This window comes from Megalobrama amblycephala, linkage group LG15 (genome assembly GCF_018812025.1).
Source record: "Megalobrama amblycephala isolate DHTTF-2021 linkage group LG15, ASM1881202v1, whole genome shotgun sequence".
NCBI lineage: Eukaryota > Metazoa > Chordata > Actinopteri > Cypriniformes > Xenocyprididae > Megalobrama > Megalobrama amblycephala.
In genome coordinates this window covers 33,322,348-33,341,003 of record NC_063058.1, presented here as the reverse complement: position 1 = coordinate 33,341,003, position 18,656 = coordinate 33,322,348, and the positions used below count along the sequence as shown (strand labels likewise).

Below are 18,656 nucleotides of genomic sequence, written 5' to 3'. Positions count from 1 at the left end.
ACATAAATTTAGGGTACGTTTACACGACAACGATGTACTAAAAACGGAAAAGTTTTTGTGTTTTTCCCGGACATAAATTTAGGGTACGTTTACACGACAACGATGTACTAAAAACGGAAAAGTTTTTGTGTTTTTCCCGGACATAAATTTAGGGTACGTTTACACGACAACGATGTACTAAAAACGGAAAAGTTTTTGTGTTTTTCTTGGACATAAATTTAGGTTACTAAAACGGAAAATTTTTTGTGTTTTTCTCGGACATAAATTTAGGGTACGTTTACACGACAACGATGTACTAAAAACGGAAAAGTTTTTGTGTTTTTCCTGGACATAAATTTAGGGTACGTTTACACGACAACGATGTACTAAAAACGGAAAAGTTTTTGTGTTTTTCTCGGACATAAATTTAGGGTACGTTTACACGACAACGATGTACTAAAAACGGAAAAGTTTTTGTGTTTTTCCTGGACATAAATTTAGGGTACGTTTACACGACAACGATGTACTAAAAACGGAAAAGTTTTTGTGTTTTTCCGGACATAAATTTAGGGTACGTTTACACGACAACAATGTACTAAAAACGGAAAAGTTTTTGTGTTTTTCTCGGACATAAATTTAGGTTACGTTTACACGACAACGATGTACTAAAAACGGAAACGTTTTTGTGTTTTTCTCAGACATAAATTTAGGGTACGTTTACACGACAACGATGTACTAAAAACGGAAAAGTTTTTGTGTTTTTCTCGGACATAAATTTAGGTTACGTTTACACGACAACGATGTACTAAAAACGGAAAAGTTTTTGTGTTTTTCCTGGACATAAATTTAGGGTACGTTTACACGACAACGATGTACTAAAAACGGAAAAGTTTTTGTGTTTTTCCTGGACATAAATTTAGGGTACGTTTACACGACAACAATGTACTAAAAACGGAAAAGTTTTTGTGTTTTTCTCGGACATAAATTTAGGTTACGTTTACACGACAACGATGTACTAAAAACGGAAAAGTTTTTGTGTTTTTCTCAGACATAAATTTAGGGTACGTTTACACGACAACGATGTACTAAAAACGGAAAAGTTTTTGTGTTTTTCCCGGACATAAATTTAGGGTACGTTTACACGACAACGATGTACTAAAAACGGAAAAGTTTTTGTGTTTTTCTCGGACATAAATTTAGGGTACGTTTACACGACAACGATGTACTAAAAACGGAAAAGTTTTTGTGTTTTTCCCGGACATAAATTTAGGGTACGTTTACACGACAACGATGTACTAAAAATGGAAAAGTTTTTTGTGTTTTTCCCGGACATAAATTTAGGGTACGTTTACACGACAACGATGTACTAAAAACGGAAAAGTTTTTGTGTTTTTCCCGGACATAAATTTAGGGTACGTTTACACGACAACGATGTACTAAAAACGGAAAAGTTTTTTGTGTTTTTCTCGTATGTAAATTTAGGGTACGTTTACACGACAACGATGTACTAAAAACGGAAAAGTTTTTGTGTTTTTCTCGGACATAAATTTAGGGTACGTTTACACGACAACGATGTACCAAAAACGGAAAAGTTTTTGTGTTTTTCTCGGACATAAATTTAGGTTACGTTTACACGACAACAATGTACTAAAAACGGAAAAGTTTTTTGTGTTTTTCTCGTATGTAAATTTAGGGTACGTTTACACGACAACGATGTACTAAAAACGGAAAAGTTTTTGTGTTTTTCTCGGACATAAATTTAGGGTACGTTTACACGACAACGATGTACCAAAAACGGAAAAGTTTTTGTGTTTTTCTCGGACATAAATTTAGGTTACGTTTACACGACAACAATGTACTAAAAACTGAAAAGTTTTTTGTGTTTTTCTCGTATGTAAATTTAGGTTACGTTTACACGACAACAATGTACTAAAAACTGAAAAGTTTTTTGTGTTTTTCTCGTATGTAAATTTAGGGTACGTTTACATGACAACAATGTACTAAAAACGGAAAAGTTTTTTGTGTTTTTCGCATACAGAAGACAACATTGTCAAAACAATTCCCATTTGCGCACATCCATGAAATGGACTAAAAACGCTGTATTCTGCTTCCAGGCCAGTAGATGGCAAAATGCATTTTTAGTTGAAAATGGTGTTGTGTAAACGGCCCTTAAGAAAGTGAAATTCACTGCTGCTTTGAGACAGTATAGCAGCGTGTTTCCCATGAATTAGAAGCATTCCCATCTCATCTGCTCGTCCAGGCCACTCTAGAACTTTCTTGCTGTCCTGTTTTTCTTCTGCCAGAATCTTTTATGCAAGCAGTCTCCTACCGCGTCTTTAGGCGTTAACTGTGCTCGGCGGGACCCTGTGCACCGCATGCTCAAACTCATAATTAACAGCGTTCCTGTCCCGGTTAAGACGAGGTGATGTTAAACGAGAGAGACGGAGCAGCTTCCTCCGCACGGACACACGACGCTGGCCAGTGACCTGTGGAAGTGATGTGGAGAACTTTCAGGAAAAGGGGCAAGAAAAACATCTAAAGAGTTCCTCTTTATTGATGCTAAACGTTTCAAAATCACAATGTGGAACAATAAGTTTGGACAAGATCCTTTTTCCCTTGTTTCAAGTAGATGAGGAAGGAATGTGTGTGTAATTAAATGCTCAGAGAGCAGTGATTACCCTCTAATAATCTGTAAACATCCTTCAGAACACGTGCTGCTGCTGCAGAAGATGCCAGATAGTCGTACAGCATATTTTCAGACTTAAATTACTGTATTTATGAATTACAGGGGGGTTTCGGGGGTTTGACCCCTCTTTGGGTCAATCCGAAAAGAACATGCATGTGCAGGTCAAAACTAATGAGAAAAATGGGAAAAAATACTCACTAATAAAACATCAAGGTTACATCTCAGCCCAAAAATCAAAGGAAAAAAAATGTGAAAATATATTTTGATTTAATTTGTTGCACTGTGACATTATTTTTGAGAGATTTATTTTCTTCAGTGCAAAAAAAAAAAAAAATATATATATATATATATATATATATATATATATTTTTTTTTTTTTTTTTTTTTTTAAATAAATTTGTTTTTCTCACCCTAAAATCAAAAGAAAAAATATGAAAATATATTTTGATTTAATTCGTTGCATTGTGAAATTATTTTTGAGAGCCTTATTTTCTTTAATGCAAAAATATAATTTCAGTTTTTTAAATAAAACCATTTTTTATTCTCATTCTTATTACTGAAATATAGTCTATTTTTAACTGTATATAACAATTAAACAGGCTTTATATTAAAATCTGTAAATTCAGTGCAGTATAAATGCTGAAAAATTACGATTTCAGTTATATATTATTATTTTTTCGACATTGCAGTAATGAAAATTAGATTTTGCATTAAAATAGTGAGAATTACCAATAGATTTTCATGAAAAAGCTAAAGATTGGAAAATAAATGTAGATCTGATATCAAAGAACTGTTAAATATCAGTAAAAATATTCTGCAATATTTATAACAAAATCTCAAAACTGGTTATCATTCTTTCCATCTTAAAATTGCACCATGCAATTTATTATTCATTTATTTTTGGGGTGAAATATGACCTAGACATGTTCTTGAAGCTTCATGAGATTCTACTTTAAAAAATCAATCCCCTGTAACAATACAGTAAACTCTGAGTAAATAATAGTTGTTTTAAGATGGTTATACATGCAAGCACACATTCTGCTATGATGTGTACCAAAGATTTGACAAGAAGACAAGCATCAAACAGAAATAATATGCTGTCCTGAATAGCATCAGCATGCTGGAACTGGAGGTTGTCTCTTGTTTCCCTGAGAGAATGAGACATTGCTTCAGTAACTGTGAAGGGAACCCTGCGTACTTTCACTGACAGATCACCTTTAGCATAGTTCAGTGTTGAAATGCTGTTAGCGTCTTATAAAAGAACTGTCTGCTTCACTTAGACAACAAGACGATTAATGGTGAACAAATGGACTTGCTGAAGTCTCAGATGTTTCTCCTGAGAAAAACACCCCAGAAATCTCATGTGTCTCCTTTAGTGTCTCAAAATGTGCTCACATTTACTCAAAAGTCAGATGTCAGAGATCCCTTTACAAAAAAGAAGTTTATTCAAGTGTTGCTTATTAGTATACTTCTTTTAAACTAAAAAAAAAACAAAAAAAAAAAACAAAAAACTATACTATTAGTCTACTTTACTTCTTGGAAATATACTTAATAATTACACTTAAGTATACTTGAGTTATATTTGCCCTACTTGTAACTTATTTTGAATGAGTAATTACTTAACGACTGCTAAGAAAGTATATTCTAAATAGTGTGAATGTCTGTAGTATGAATGTAATCGGACATACTACTCTGTTCGTATACTGGTTTTTGCATACTATATAGTAGAGAAGTGTTCGATTTTGGACGCAGCTAAATTGTCGCTGGAATTTTATCGCATCGCGTCTGGTTGTGTGAAAGCTACTAAACTAGTAGTTTACTGAGAGTATACTTCAAAGTATACTTTCATAAACTCAAAAATGTGCTACAAATATTTAACTGAGTATACCTATAAGTTCACTTGTAGTATAGTTGCAATACAAACAAAAAACATAGTTGTAAACTAGTTGTGTACTCAAAGTTTACTGCTGTTACACTTAAGTACACTTTTATACACTAAAAGTGGGTCAATTTAGTTTTGAGTAGTATTGAGATAAAAGTATACTAGTAGTATGTTGATATTAGTTTACTTAAAAATATACTTGATCTTTACTTAGGTATACTTAATAAAATTACCTTGAAGTGTACTTATTTTTTGTAAAGGTCTCAATATGAACTCAAATATTTCTCATCAAATGATCAAAGCTGCTCTACATTCATTTTAAAGCTCTTTAATCTTACTGGATGGCAACTACTCACTCGTTTGGCTTTGTTTTTATGAATTTTATAAGAAAAATCTAAGATTAAATGAATGCCTTAATGAAATATAACTGAGAACTCTATTAAATCTGCTGAGCAATGCAAGAGCAACATCTGAGGAGTAAAACTGTCTTCTGCGAGAGCAAAATGTTTGGTTTATTCTCCTAAATGAGCATCATTGAGCCACTGGGAAGAAAAACACTCTTCCTGAAGCATCAGTATGCAGGGAACGACTAAAGACACAAAGAAAGAGGAAAAGAAAGGAATGGATGAATGAGCAAACCGTTTGAATGCACGGACAAACTGAATTAAAAGAAAAACTTCCAAAGTATCAATACTAAAACGAAAACGTACCACCACGGTGCAGTCACAGGTTTGCTAGGATGCTTGCATTGCTAGGGTGTTCTAACTTGTTGTTAGAACATTGCTGGGTGGTTGCCAGGGCATTGCTATGGGGTTACTGATGTATTCTGAATGTTTTCAGTGTTCTTAGTGGTTGCTAGGGTATTTTGGGTGGTTACCACTACGTTGCTATGCAGTTGCTAAAAGGTCTTCCGAGTAGTTGTTAATGCACTTATGTGTGGCTGTGAGATTGTTCTAGATGGTTGCTAGGGTGTTGCTGGATGTTTGCTAGGGTGATTTTCCAGGGTTCTGCTATGAAATTGGTTAAGGCATTATTCAGTGTGTTGCTATATGGTTCTGGATTGTTGCTAGTGTATTTTGGGTGGTTGCCAGGGTGTTGCTATGTGGTGCTTAAGGTGTTATGAATGTTTTTTCACTGTTTGTTGTTGCTAGAGCTGCATTCAATGAATGTGTGAATGAATGATTCAATGACTCACTCATAAAGACTTCACTTGTATCATGACTGGATGAATCAGCGTTTTTGAACAAATCTCTTGAATGAATGATTCAGTGACTCACTCAGGAAGTCTTCACTTGTTTCATTACTGTATGAATCAGTGTTTTTGAACCAGTCTCTTGAACGAATGATTCAATGACTCATTCATAAAGTCTTTACTTGTTTCATGACTGGATAAATCAGCATTTTTGAACGAATCTCTTGAACCAATGATTCAGTGACTTGCTCATGAAGACTTTACTTGTTTCATTACTGTATGAATCAGTGTTTTTTAACCAGTCTCTTGAACGAATGATTCAATGATGCACTCATGAAGACTTCACTTGTTTCATGACTGGATGAATCAGTGTTTTTTAACCAGTCTCTTGAACGAATGATTCAGTGATTCACTCATAAAGACTTCAGTTGTTTCATGACTGGATGAATCAGCGTTTTTGAACAAATCTCTTGAATGAATGATTCAGTGACTCACTCATAAAGACTTCACTTGTTTCATGACTGGATGAATCAGCATTTTTGAACAAATCTCTTCAATGAATGATTCAATGACTCACTCATAAAGACTTGTTTCATGCTTGGATGAATCAGCATTTTTGAATGAATCTCCTGAATGAATGATTCAATGACAAATACATTTTTTAACAGTCACTTGTCGCCACCTACGTAGTGGCGATACGTGTCAAGTTAGCTATTTTGATCACTATCGCAGACATCAGTGTTTATATCCGAACTATAAACTTTTATCCCCATACTTCTATGATAATATGAATAGAAATATTGATACTGTGTGGTTAAAAAAACTATTTGTGAAGCTGTTTTATACCTTAACACGACAACGGCTCTCTCTGGATCAGCGGCAGCGTTCCGGTGTGATTTTGTGAAATGTTTAACAAGGGAGAATTGTTCTCATTTAAGAAAAAGTTTGCGTGGGTGTTTGAATCGAGATCACAATCTTTTAACGATTAATCATGCTAGTTGTTGCCTAAGCAAAATGCCACTAAAAACACTGATATCTGTATATATAAAATAAAAAAAATAAAACAGAGTGCACTCTTCAAATTAAAAACATAGTTTTTTATCCAAATAGAAATGTCTCTTATAAAACATGAAAACATGCCTGCCCCCATGATCTTCTCTGGAGATTCAGTCTGAAACCCATTTATTCATCTGTTGAGAAGCTGGTGTGATCAGGGTGGTCTTTTGAGACCGAGCCATGTTTCCTTTCTCTGGTGTCCTTCAGCAGAGAGAGAGAGAGAGAGAGAGAAAAGCTTCACAGGCTGAACGAGCGCTGGGTGACAACGTTATGCAATCCGTCAGCGCCCCTCAGAAGCCTCACGGTCTCAGTGTTTTGTGAATGGGAGCGAGAGGGAGGTGCTGAGGGGAGGAGTTGGACTTGGACCATCCAGGACTGACGGGTTCCACCAAGCCAGAAAACCTTCTCATTATAGAGCAAAACCTGAGAATATACAGGACACTTGACTGCTGTCGGCCGCCCTGCAACATCCTAATGAAGGGTGAGTCTTGTCAGATTTTCTTATGCTTTTTCAGGTTTTCTCAGTGTAATGCATGCTTGACTTGTGTACATGACTTTTTTCAGCTAAATGCAACTTTAAAGTATGTTTTGTTTCAGTTTGTGAGCTCTGTTGATTCTAATCAAAACTGGTTTGTAGAGTCACAAACTTTTTTTTGTGACTTCTTTCACTTCATAAATATGTACAGCATGAATCTTTTCAATGAGCATGCAACTTGATTGTCATGCACTATTCTCTCAGAAGTTTGGACATGCTTCCTTCATTCTTTATTGACTGTTTTTTTACATTTTAGAATAATAGTGAAGTCACTAAAACTCTACAATAAGCCAAATGAAAGTTTGGGAATGAAGTAGTGAGCAAAACATGTGAAACAGATGAAATCTCTCTTGTTTGTCTAGATTGATGCTTTTATACACTTTTGAAGGAGGGTTGTGTGATGAGTGTTCATGATGCTTTTCCTTCAGTAAAATATTAGTTTTATAATTACATTTTGTGTGTATGCAGAATTGACACTACTGTTCAAAAGTTTGGGGCCAGTAAGAAATTAATAGGCTTATTTTATTCACCAGTGATGCATTAAATTGGTCAAAAGTGACATGAAAAAACTTTTACGTTATGATGTTACAAAATAAATGCTGTTCTTTTGAACTTTCAATTCATCAAACAATCTTGAAAAAAAAAATGCATCATGGTTTTCACCAAAAATATGAAGCAGCACAACTGTTTTCAACATTGATAATAATCATAAATGTTTCTTGAGCAGCAAATCAGCATATTAGAGTGATTTCTGAAGGATCATGTGACTCTGAAGACTGGAGAAACAATGCTGAAAATTCAGGTTTGATCACAGGAATAAATTACATTTTACAATATATTCACATAGAAAAGAGTTATTTTAAATTGTAATAATATTTCACTGTTTTACTGTATTTTTGGTCAAATAGATGCAGCCTTGGTGAGTGTAATTTCTTTCGAAAACATTAAAAAATGTTAAACTTTTGAACAGTAGTGTATGTTTGTCTATAAAATATATTTACACTTATAGAATTACTTCATAGTGTATCATTTAAAAAATTACAAGCTGTTAGATCAATGAGTATAGTGTGTCCAAACTTTTGAACATGGTAAAAAAGAAGATTCAATTGCCTGCAAAGGAACTTCATTCACTCAAAATGTGCAATTAATTATTTTTGCTTTGCGTAAAGAAGGTGGTAAGAACGAATGCAGATGCATGAGGAATTTTAGTCCGTCACGCATCTACACGAATCTGTCACTGTGTGATATATGTAGACTTTTTCAGCTATGCAGTTCGTTCCTTTGGGATTTTTCCACTAGCATGTTCAGATTCCCATATACCCCATCACAACATATGTTATTCTGCTTGCATAATTGAACAATAAGCCACAAAAGCACTAATTAAACTCATTAATTTCAATTTGTTGATTGTTAATCACAATCGTGACAGCTTCACCCATGAAATATATGTTTGCGAATCAGTTCAGCAGCAGAATCCCAATAATAAGCTGCCAAGCTTGAAGGTCCTAAATGACACATGAGTGTGACTTATGGATGCTCCTGTGGCGTTTGGCCCCACGTTGACTGTGCTGTAATATGTGGATTATTTGATGATCTTTTGCCTTTATGTTCCAGCTTTGTGTCAGTAAGTTGAGAGATTTACTGAGCTGGCAGAGATTCAAGAAAGAGCGACTTTTGTTAAGACGCAGTTTTCATTCACCCTGCAAGTATAAACCTGCATCGAGAGCTTGTTTCTCATCCTCCAAAATGTAGTTGGATGCCACAGATGGCCCAGATGACATTTAATTGCTCAGATGTTGCTCTTTCATAGCTTTTCATAGAGAAACAGTTGAGATATTAAAGAGATCTATGTTGAGTTTTTCTTTCCTTGGGCATCTTTGGGCAATCTGAGCAGAGTTTGAAAAAATGTTGAGATCTCTTTTGAAACTCTAGAGATGATATATTTGGGATTAGTGTGTTTTTTCAGGAGAAACATCTGAGAAGCAGCAGACTTCAGCAGGTCAGTTTGTGTCTCATTTATGTCTAGGAGAAACCGTTGAGATACTAAAGAGATCTATGTGCAGTTCTCTTTTTTTGGCATCTTCTGGAAATCTGAGCAGAGTTTGAGAATATTTTGAGATCTATTGAAACTCCGGAAATTACATATGTGAGATTAGTGGGGGTTTTCCTTAGGAGAAACATCTGAGAAGAGACTTCAGCAGCTGAGTTTGTGTCCTATTGGTGACTAGGAGAAACGGTTGAGATATTAAAGAGATCTATGTTGAGTTTTTCTTTCCTTTGGCATCTTTGGGAACTCTGAGAAGAGTTTGAGACATTTTTGAGATCTCTTTTGAAACTCTAGAGATGATATTTGTGAGATTACCAGGGTTTTCTCCTCAGGAGAAACACAAGAGACTTCGGCAGGTCAGTTTGCGCCTCATTTATGTCTAGGAGAAACAGTCGAGATATTAAAGTGATCTATGCATCAATTTTCTTATGTTTTGTATCCTTAGTTGGGAAATCTGAGCACAGTTTGAGACATTTGAGATCTCTTTTGAAACTCTAGAGATGACATATGTGAGATTAGCAGGTTTTTTGCCTGAGGAGAAACATCTGAGGAGGAGGAGACTTCAAGACTTACTCATTGCTGTCTAGGAGAAACAGCTGAGATATTACAGAGATCGCTGCGTTGTTCTTCCTACCTTTTGTATCTTTGGGAAATCTGAGCACAGTTTGAGACATTTGATGGATGAGACTTCAGCAGGACGGTTTGCATCTTATTGGTGCCTAGGAGAAACAGTTGAGATATTAAAGAGATCTATGTTGAGTTTTTCTTTTCTTTGGTATCTTTGGGATATCTGAGCAAAGTCTGAGACATTTTTGAGATCTCTTTTGAAATGCTAGAGATGATATATGTGAGTTTAGCAGGGTATTTTCCTCAAGAGAAACATCTGAGAAGCAGGAGACTTCAGCTGGTCAGTTTGCATCTCATTTATGTCTTGGAGAAACAGTTGAGATGTTGAAGAGATCTATGCATCATTCTTACCTTGTATCTTTGGGAATTGTGAGCACAGTTTGAGACATTTGAGTGAGATTAAAACTGTCTTTTTCTCAGGAGAAACATTTGAGAAGCAGGGAACTTCAGCAAGTCCATTTAGCTCATTGGTGTCCAAAAGAAACAGTACTGTGTTCTTCTTTCCTTGGTTACTGTACCTTTGGGAAATCTGAGCAGAGTTTGAGACATTATTGAGATCTTTATTTAGATAAAAGAGATACTGTGTTTTTTTTAAGGAGAACAATCTTAGAAGCAGCTGTTTGCTCTCCATCTGATATGAGTGGTGTCTGTAAGAAACAATTGAGATAGTAATGAGATCTTATTTGCCATTTTTATTTCCTATGGGCCTCATCAGTCAGAAGCTCAGCTCTATAGGACTACTGTGTGATCTCATCTCTGGCCTAGTGAAAACTACAGTAAACTGTGATCAAACCACCTCGCTCTGAGCTCATCTTCCAAACAAACCAGAAGCCTGTTCTACCTCACGCTGCCAGTCCTTCATTCCTTAAAGTGTCTTGTTAATGCAAGAGTCTATTTTTACTGGTCTGGTAATGCTTTTCAGTTTTCACTGACAACTGTGATGCTGGCGCTTCCCCTCCTGTTTCAGCAAAAGAAAAAGAGCACATTCTCAAGGCCTCTGGCTCTGCGGGACGTCTAGCATGCTTGTTGTTTGAAACCTCAAGCATGTGGAACAGACGTCTGAACCATTAAGGCTAAATGATGACAGAATTGTTATTTTTTTGGTGAACTATTCCTTTAATGTCTATGATTTGTATTTGATTCCACGGAGCCTCTGAATGCACAGATGAGTTCGACCCATTAATTCAAGCTGACAGATATGAACACAGTCAGTGAGTCTTCTGTTCCGCATACAGAGAGAGTCTTTTCAGCAGGGCTGGGTGTTGGGTAGCCGTATCCCACAATGCTCGTGTGATCTGTCACTATCATGGCATGCATAGGATCCTGTGATGCAGTCACCAATTATGCTCTAGAACAGGGATAGTGAGTTCTGTCATCATATACATAACACGCATATGGCAAAAGGAGTAAAAGCAGTAGAAATTTCAGTGCATAGTGATTTTTAGATATTTGCTGTCATGAGTGCCTGTTTATACATTTGAGTAGTTGCTATGCAGTTGCTAAGGTGTTGCTAAGTAGTTGCTAACGTGTCCTGAGTGTTTTTGGAGCATGTTGCTTTCCAGTTTCTATGTGGTTGTTAACGAGTCTTTAGTGTTTTTATCGTGTTGCTATGCAGTTGCAAAAGCATTCTACAGTTAGCGTCTTTTTGCATGTTGTTATGCAGTTGCTAGGGCGTTGCTATATGGTTACTAAGGAGTCCTGAGTGTTTTTAACATGTTGCTATGCAGTTTCAAAAGCATTCCACGAGTGTTGTTTTGCATGTTGCTATGCAGATGCTAGGGTGTTGCTATGTGGTTGCTAAGGAGTCCTGAGTGTTTTTAACATGTTGCTATGCAGTTGCTAGGGTGTTGCTATATGGTTGCTAAGGAATCTTGAGTGTTTTTAACATGTTGCTATGCAGTTTCAAAAGCATTCTACAATGAGTGTTGTTTTGCATGTTGCTATGCAGTTGCAAAAGCATTCTACAGTAAGTGTTTTTTGTGTGGTGTTATGCAGTTGTTAGGGTATTGCTATGTGGTTACCAAGGAGTCCTGAGTGTTTTTAACATGTTGCTACTATGCAGTTTCAAAAGCATTCCACGAGTGTTGTTTTGCATGTTGCTATGCAGATGCTAGGGTGTTGCTATGTGGTTGCTAAGGAGTCCTGAATGTTTTTAACATGTTGCTGTGCAGTTGCTAGGGTGTTGGTATGTGGTTGCTAAGGAATCTTGAGTGTTTTTAACATGTTGCTATGCAGTTTCAAAAGCATTCTATTGTAAGTGTTTTTTTGTGTGTTGTTATGCAGTTGCTAGGGTATTGCTATGTGGTTACCAAGGAGTCCTGAGTGTTTCTAACATGTTGCTATGCAGTTTCAAAGCATTCCACAATGAATGTTGTATTACATGTTGCAATGCTAGGGTGTTGCTATGTGGTTGCTAATGAGTTCTGAGTATTTTTAACATGTTGCTATGCAGTTGCTAGGGTATTTCTATGTGTTTGCTAAGGAGTCTTGAGTGTTTTCAACATGTTTCTATGCAGTTGGTAAGTGTTATTTTGTGTTGCTATGCAGTTGCTAGGGTGTTGCTATGTGGTTGTTAAGGTGTCTTTAGTGTTTTAACTTGTTACTATGCAGTTGCAAAAGCATTCTATGGTAAAAGTTGTTTTGTGTTGTGATATATAGTTGCTAGGGTGTTGCTATGTGGTTGTTAAGGACTCTTGAAGGTTTTAACATATTGCTATGCAGTTGCTAGGGAGTTGCTATGTGGATGTTAAGGAGTCTTGAGTGTGTTAATGTGTTGCTATGCATTTGCAAAAGCATTCTACAGTAAAGAGTTGTTTTGTGTTGCAATGCAGTTGCTAGGGTGTTGCTATGTGGTTGTTAAGAAGTCTTGAAGGTTTTAACACGTTGCTATGCAGTTGCTATGGTGTCTCTATGTGGATGTTAGTCTTGAGTGTTAACATGTTTCTATGCAGTTGCAAAAGCATTATACAGTAAAAGTTGTTTTGTGTGTTGCTATGCCGTTTGCTAGGGTGTTGCTATGTGGTTGTTAAGGAGTCTTGAGTGTTTTAACATGTTGCTATTCAGTTGCAAAAGCATTCTACGGTAAGTGTGGTTTGTGTGTTGCTATGTATGTATGTGGTTGTTAAGTAGTCCTGAGTGTTTTTATTATGTTGCTATGCAGTTGCTAGGGTATTGCTATGTGGATGTTAAGGAGTTTTGAGTGTTTTAACTTGTTGCTATGCAGCTGCAAAAACATTCTACAGTAAGAGTTATTTTGTGTGTTGCTATGCAGTTGCTAAGGTGTTGCTATGTGATTGCTAAGGTGTTCTGAGTGTTTTTAACATGTTGCTATGTAGTTGCAAAATCAAATTTAGTGTGTTACTATGCAGTTGCCAAGGTTTTCAAAGTTGTTTTTTTTTTAAACTTTCCCATGGTGTAACTAATATGTTTTGAGTGTTTTTAGCCTACATTTATTTTAAGTTCAGTGAAGGGCCTTTACGTTTTTCCCCATGCTGTATTTGTCGACTGTTCATAATAAGTCATAACAGATCAGTTGATTTGTGGCTTCTGAATGCAACGGTTACAAACATCATGACAAAACATGCAATAATATGTATGGAATTGAGTGAGTGCATTGCATTTACACAAACACACAGGCTTGTGTTGGCATTGTGCCCAGACTGGTTTATGAAAGGATCTGGTCTGAAAGGGTGTGTTCATGTTTTATGAAACTAAAACCTTTGGATCTTTTACCATGAATGAAAACACTGCTGTATTTTGATTAGAACTGTTCATTTGAATTAATTGCACCATTCATTAATCAAAATAACCACAAATGATTAATTAACTGCATTGGTTTTTGTATATTATATTTTGTACATATTTGATTGACAGACAGTGCTTCTTTTGACCGATCACATCACAGCAGTCATGAGTTTCCTCTAAATACGCTTCTATTTTTCAACAGGAGAGAAAGAGATCACGACCAAGATGGACCCGTCTAACGGGCTGAACCGGCCGCTGGAGATCGTCCCGCACACAGAGGTGAAGTTGACGGACCGGGGACAGTGGAGCAACAAGCTAGAGTTTGTCCTGTCGGTGGCCGGAGAAATCATCGGACTGGGAAACGTGTGGCGCTTCCCGTATCTCTGCTACAAGAACGGTGGAGGTGAGGATATGTAGAGGTTGTTACTGTGGTGAGACCATGGTATATACTGCGGTACTGAATGAATTATCATATTCATGTTCTATATACCGCAAAAAATACTCTTGTACATGTGCAAAAACATGGTGTTACTATATATTACCATGGTACACATCTAAAAAAACATGATACATGTCCAGAAGCATGCTATTTACCATAGTACATGTCAAAAACAGGGTATTACCATGGTACATCTCCAGGAAAACATATTATTTACATAGTACATGTTCAAAAAACATGGTTTTACCTGGGTACATGTCCATAAAAATAAGGTATTATCATGGTACATGTCCAAAAACATGGTATGGCTAAGATACCATGTACAAAATGCCACGTAATACCATGGTACATCTCCATAAAACATAGTATTACCATGGTAAATATCTGAAATACATGATATCACCAAAGACATCACTTACAGTAAACCACCATTACTAGAAAGTACATTGGAGAATTTATATAAATGAATTGGTATTACTGGAACATGATGCATGTCCAAAAACATGCTATTTGAATGTCGAAAAACAGGTTATTATCGTGGTACATGTCTAAAAAAGCAAGGCATTATCATGGCATGTGTCCAGAAACATGACATTACCATGGTACATGACCAAAAATGTGCTATTACCATGGTACATATCCAGAAAAAACATGATACATGTCCAAAAAAATATTAAAAATGCACATATTAAAAAAATTGTATCGCTAATTCAAGTCCTAAAATCATGGTATTATCATGGTACATGTCCCCCAAAAAAATCATATTACTAGAGTACATGTTTAGAATACATAATATATGACCAAAAAACATGTTATTTACACAGTACATGTTCAAAAAACATGGTTTTATAAGGGTACATGTCCAAAAAACAAGGTATTATTATGGTACTTGTCCAAAAAATATGGTATTACCATTGTATATTTCTACAAAACAAACAAAAACAAAATATTATTATGGTACATGTCCAAAAACATGGTATTACTAAGATGCCATGTCCAAAAAAAAAACACGTAATACCAGGGTACAGCTCCATAAAACATAGTATTACCATGGTAAATATCTGAAATACATGATATCACCATGGTGTGCACATCACTTACAAAATTGCATCAAAAAGTACCATAGTACTACCATGGTATTTTAGGAAGTACATATAAATGCCATTGTATATGAATTGGTATTTCTGCAATATGATACATGTCCAAAAAACTTGCTATTTACCATGGTACATGTCCAAAAAAAGGCATTACCATGGTACATATCCATAAATGTGGTATTACCATGGTACATGTCCAGAAAAAAATGCTATTTACCATGGTACACGTCAAAAACAGGGTATTACCGTGGTGCGTGTCTAAAAAAACAAAGCATTACCATGGTACATGTCCAAAAATGTGGTATTACAATGGTACTTGTCTTAAAAAGCAAGGCATTATCATGGTACGTGTCCAAACAGATGTGATCAGTTAAAGTCTCAGCAGTCCGTGTGGTTGGTGTCCCACCGTCAGCTCTTATGACTCACACCGCAGAGGTTTAGCAGGTAAACAGAGAGTCAACATCAGTCCAGTGCTAGTGCTGATGGGAATCTTGTGTAATCTTCAGACTGGAGAGAAATCAGAGAAGCCATGAGAATTCCTGACTCATTAACTCGCTGCTAGTTAACAAGCCTCGGGGAAAGAGAAGAGGGAATGTGGGACGTGTATGGACACTTTCCTGCGCTCCAGCTCGTTTAGATTCCGAGCTGATTGGGATTTAACGTAGAGAAGGGGTTCTCGATGTTTTAGATGTCACGGACCCCAAATATGATCATCCGTGTGCGAGGGATCCACATTCTGCTATTTATATATTTTCATAGATAAAGATCTGATTAATACTCTATTATGAATATTTATTTTTATTTTTTAATATATATTTATTTAAAAAAAAAATTTTGTCATTGTGCTGTTGGATGTATTATTTATTTATATATTTATTATTTTAATCAAATTTATTTATTATTTATTTATTTATTTTGATCTTATTTTTCTGTTGTTACATTATTGCATTTTTTCTACTCACTACATTTATTTTTTATTACATTGATAATACAATTTATTTATTTCAATAAAATGTATTAATTTAAATCTAATTTTATTCATTTATTTTTATGTTTTCATTTATTTATTGTAATCAATTTATTTATTTAAATATAAAAAATGTATTTTTATGTATTTGAATCTTTATTTATTTATTTTTTAAATCAGATTTATTTATTTATTTATTAAAACAAAATTGTATTTATTTAAATTAAATTGTATTCATTTATTTTAATTTTTTTCCTTTTATTTATTTTAATCAATTTATTTGAATCAGATTGAATTATTTATTATTTATGCATTTATTTTCATCTTTATTTATTTATTTTTAATCCATTTTTTATTTAAATTAAATGTATTGATGTATTTATTTGTAAATGTATTTATTAGATTTTTATTGTTGTTAAAAATCTGCATTTTTAATTTTATTCATTTATTTTACTACTTTTTCATTTAGTTATTTTAATCAATTTATTTATTTAAATACAATTGTATTTATTTTAATCTTTATTTATTTATTTTTATTGTAATCAAATTTATTGATGTATTTATTTGTAAATGTATTTATTTAGCTAGTTTGATTAGATTTTTATTATTTATTTATTGTTATATTTTTCTGCACTGTTTTTCTCTAAACTTTTCCACGGAGACCCCAGCACTCCCTTGCGGCCCCATGGGTGTCTCCGGACCCCGGTTTAGAGGATCCGACTGGGCAGAAAAGTTGAGGATTTGATCAGGATCGACAGACTCGAATGCGTTTAGCGTTTGCCAGGTGTTTGTGAAACTGACCTATTGATCCAACAGTTGGCCTGATGAAAGCGTTACCAGTTCAGAAGGTGAAAGGTCACAGCTGTTGTTTGATCAGCTCATAGCGTGTGTCCATACAGAGACGTTTGGGCCTTTGGAAACATGTCGAACGTTCGCTGAAGTCTTCAGCTCCTCAGATGTTTCTCCTGAGAAAAAGAGCCCAGTAATCTCACACGTTTCTCCTGTTTCAGATTCTCCACATGATTTATGTCGTTATCCTCCTGCAGGTGCATTTTTCATTCCCTACCTGATCTTCCTCTTCACCTGCGGGATCCCCGTGTTTTTCCTGGAGATCTCTCTGGGTCAGTTCACCAGCGAGGGAGGAGTCACATGCTGGAGGAAGATCAGCCCGCTGTTTGAAGGTGAAGCATCACTTCACTCCTGAACAAGATGTTTGATCTTGAGAAGTTGGAAACCAAAACAATATGTTAGTTTGCTACGATGCGCAAAAACACAAATCCCATGTCTTTTTTTACTGTTAGAAACACTAAAAATTATTGAGTTGTAAATAAAACAAAGATTACTGGAGGACATTTTACAAGAAAATTTGTAATTTTGTTTAATTCAGTTTGTTACTTGCCGTTTTTTCATAATTATTTGGAAACATTACTAGCAATTTCTGATTCAAAGTAAATTCTACACCAATTTGTTTTAGATAAACTATAAAATAATTATAATTTTATGAACAGAAGCAGTAGAAAACATCATCTGTTAAATTATTATTCATTTTATAAATTTGTAAAATAACGTTATATTTAATATTTAGTTTCAGTGTTGTTTTATTACAATGTATTATCAGCATTATTTATATACTGTTATAGTATTTTTTTATATTATTAATAATTTACTTTTTTTATATATATGTTATATTTATTTATATTATTGATGTAATTATTTAAATATTTGTATTTATCTTTAATTTATTTTTATTTCTGTTTTAATTTAAGCAACTAAACTTATTTTATTTCTGTTAATTGCCAAGGCGACATTTCTAATTTTCATTATATTCTAAGTTTTTTCATCTAATATTTGTATTGTATTTTATTTCAGCTTTATTTCAATTACAGAAAAAAGTTTTGAGTAGTTTTAGTATGCTATTAAAACACTGATTCCTAATTAATTAAAAAAAAATAGTGACATCATTTGGACCCTTGGGAACATGATGTCATTCACAAACTGTGGGATCTGTCTCTGTCAACTCTAGGCATCGGATACGCCACTCAGGTGATTGTGGCTCTGCTGAACTTCTACTATATCATAGTTTTGGCCTGGGGAATATTTTACCTGTCCTACTCCTTCTCCTGGAACCTGCCGTGGTCGTCCTGCAACAACACCTGGAACACAGGTGAACATGAATGCAGTCCAGAAATCTGTAGCTGTATGTGCTAACGATTAGTATTATAGCTCAAATAACCCAGAGCTTCCTGTCGTTTTTTTCCACAGACTCCTGCATGGAATTCCAAAGACGAAATGATTCCATTATCCAAAGTCACCCTGAAAACGCAACGTCGCCCGTGATCGAGTTCTGGGAGTGAGTTTCACAAGCATCTTCTTTCTTACTCGAACATTCCGTTTTATCAGTTTGC

General features: G+C 35.0%; 1 protein-coding gene across 1 annotated transcript in view; it reads left to right on the top strand.

The window, feature by feature from the left end:
- The window catches only part of slc6a13 (solute carrier family 6 member 13), a 33,706-nt gene that overhangs the window by 3,521 nt on the left and 11,529 nt on the right, over positions 1-18,656 (top strand). Inside the window, exons 2-5 of the mRNA XM_048158924.1 lie at positions 13,951-14,151; positions 17,298-17,432; positions 18,275-18,415; positions 18,514-18,601. Coding sequence (XP_048014881.1) covers positions 13,951-14,151; positions 17,298-17,432; positions 18,275-18,415; positions 18,514-18,601 — 565 coding nt within the window. The remainder of the gene's footprint in view (positions 1-13,950; positions 14,152-17,297; positions 17,433-18,274; positions 18,416-18,513; positions 18,602-18,656) is intronic.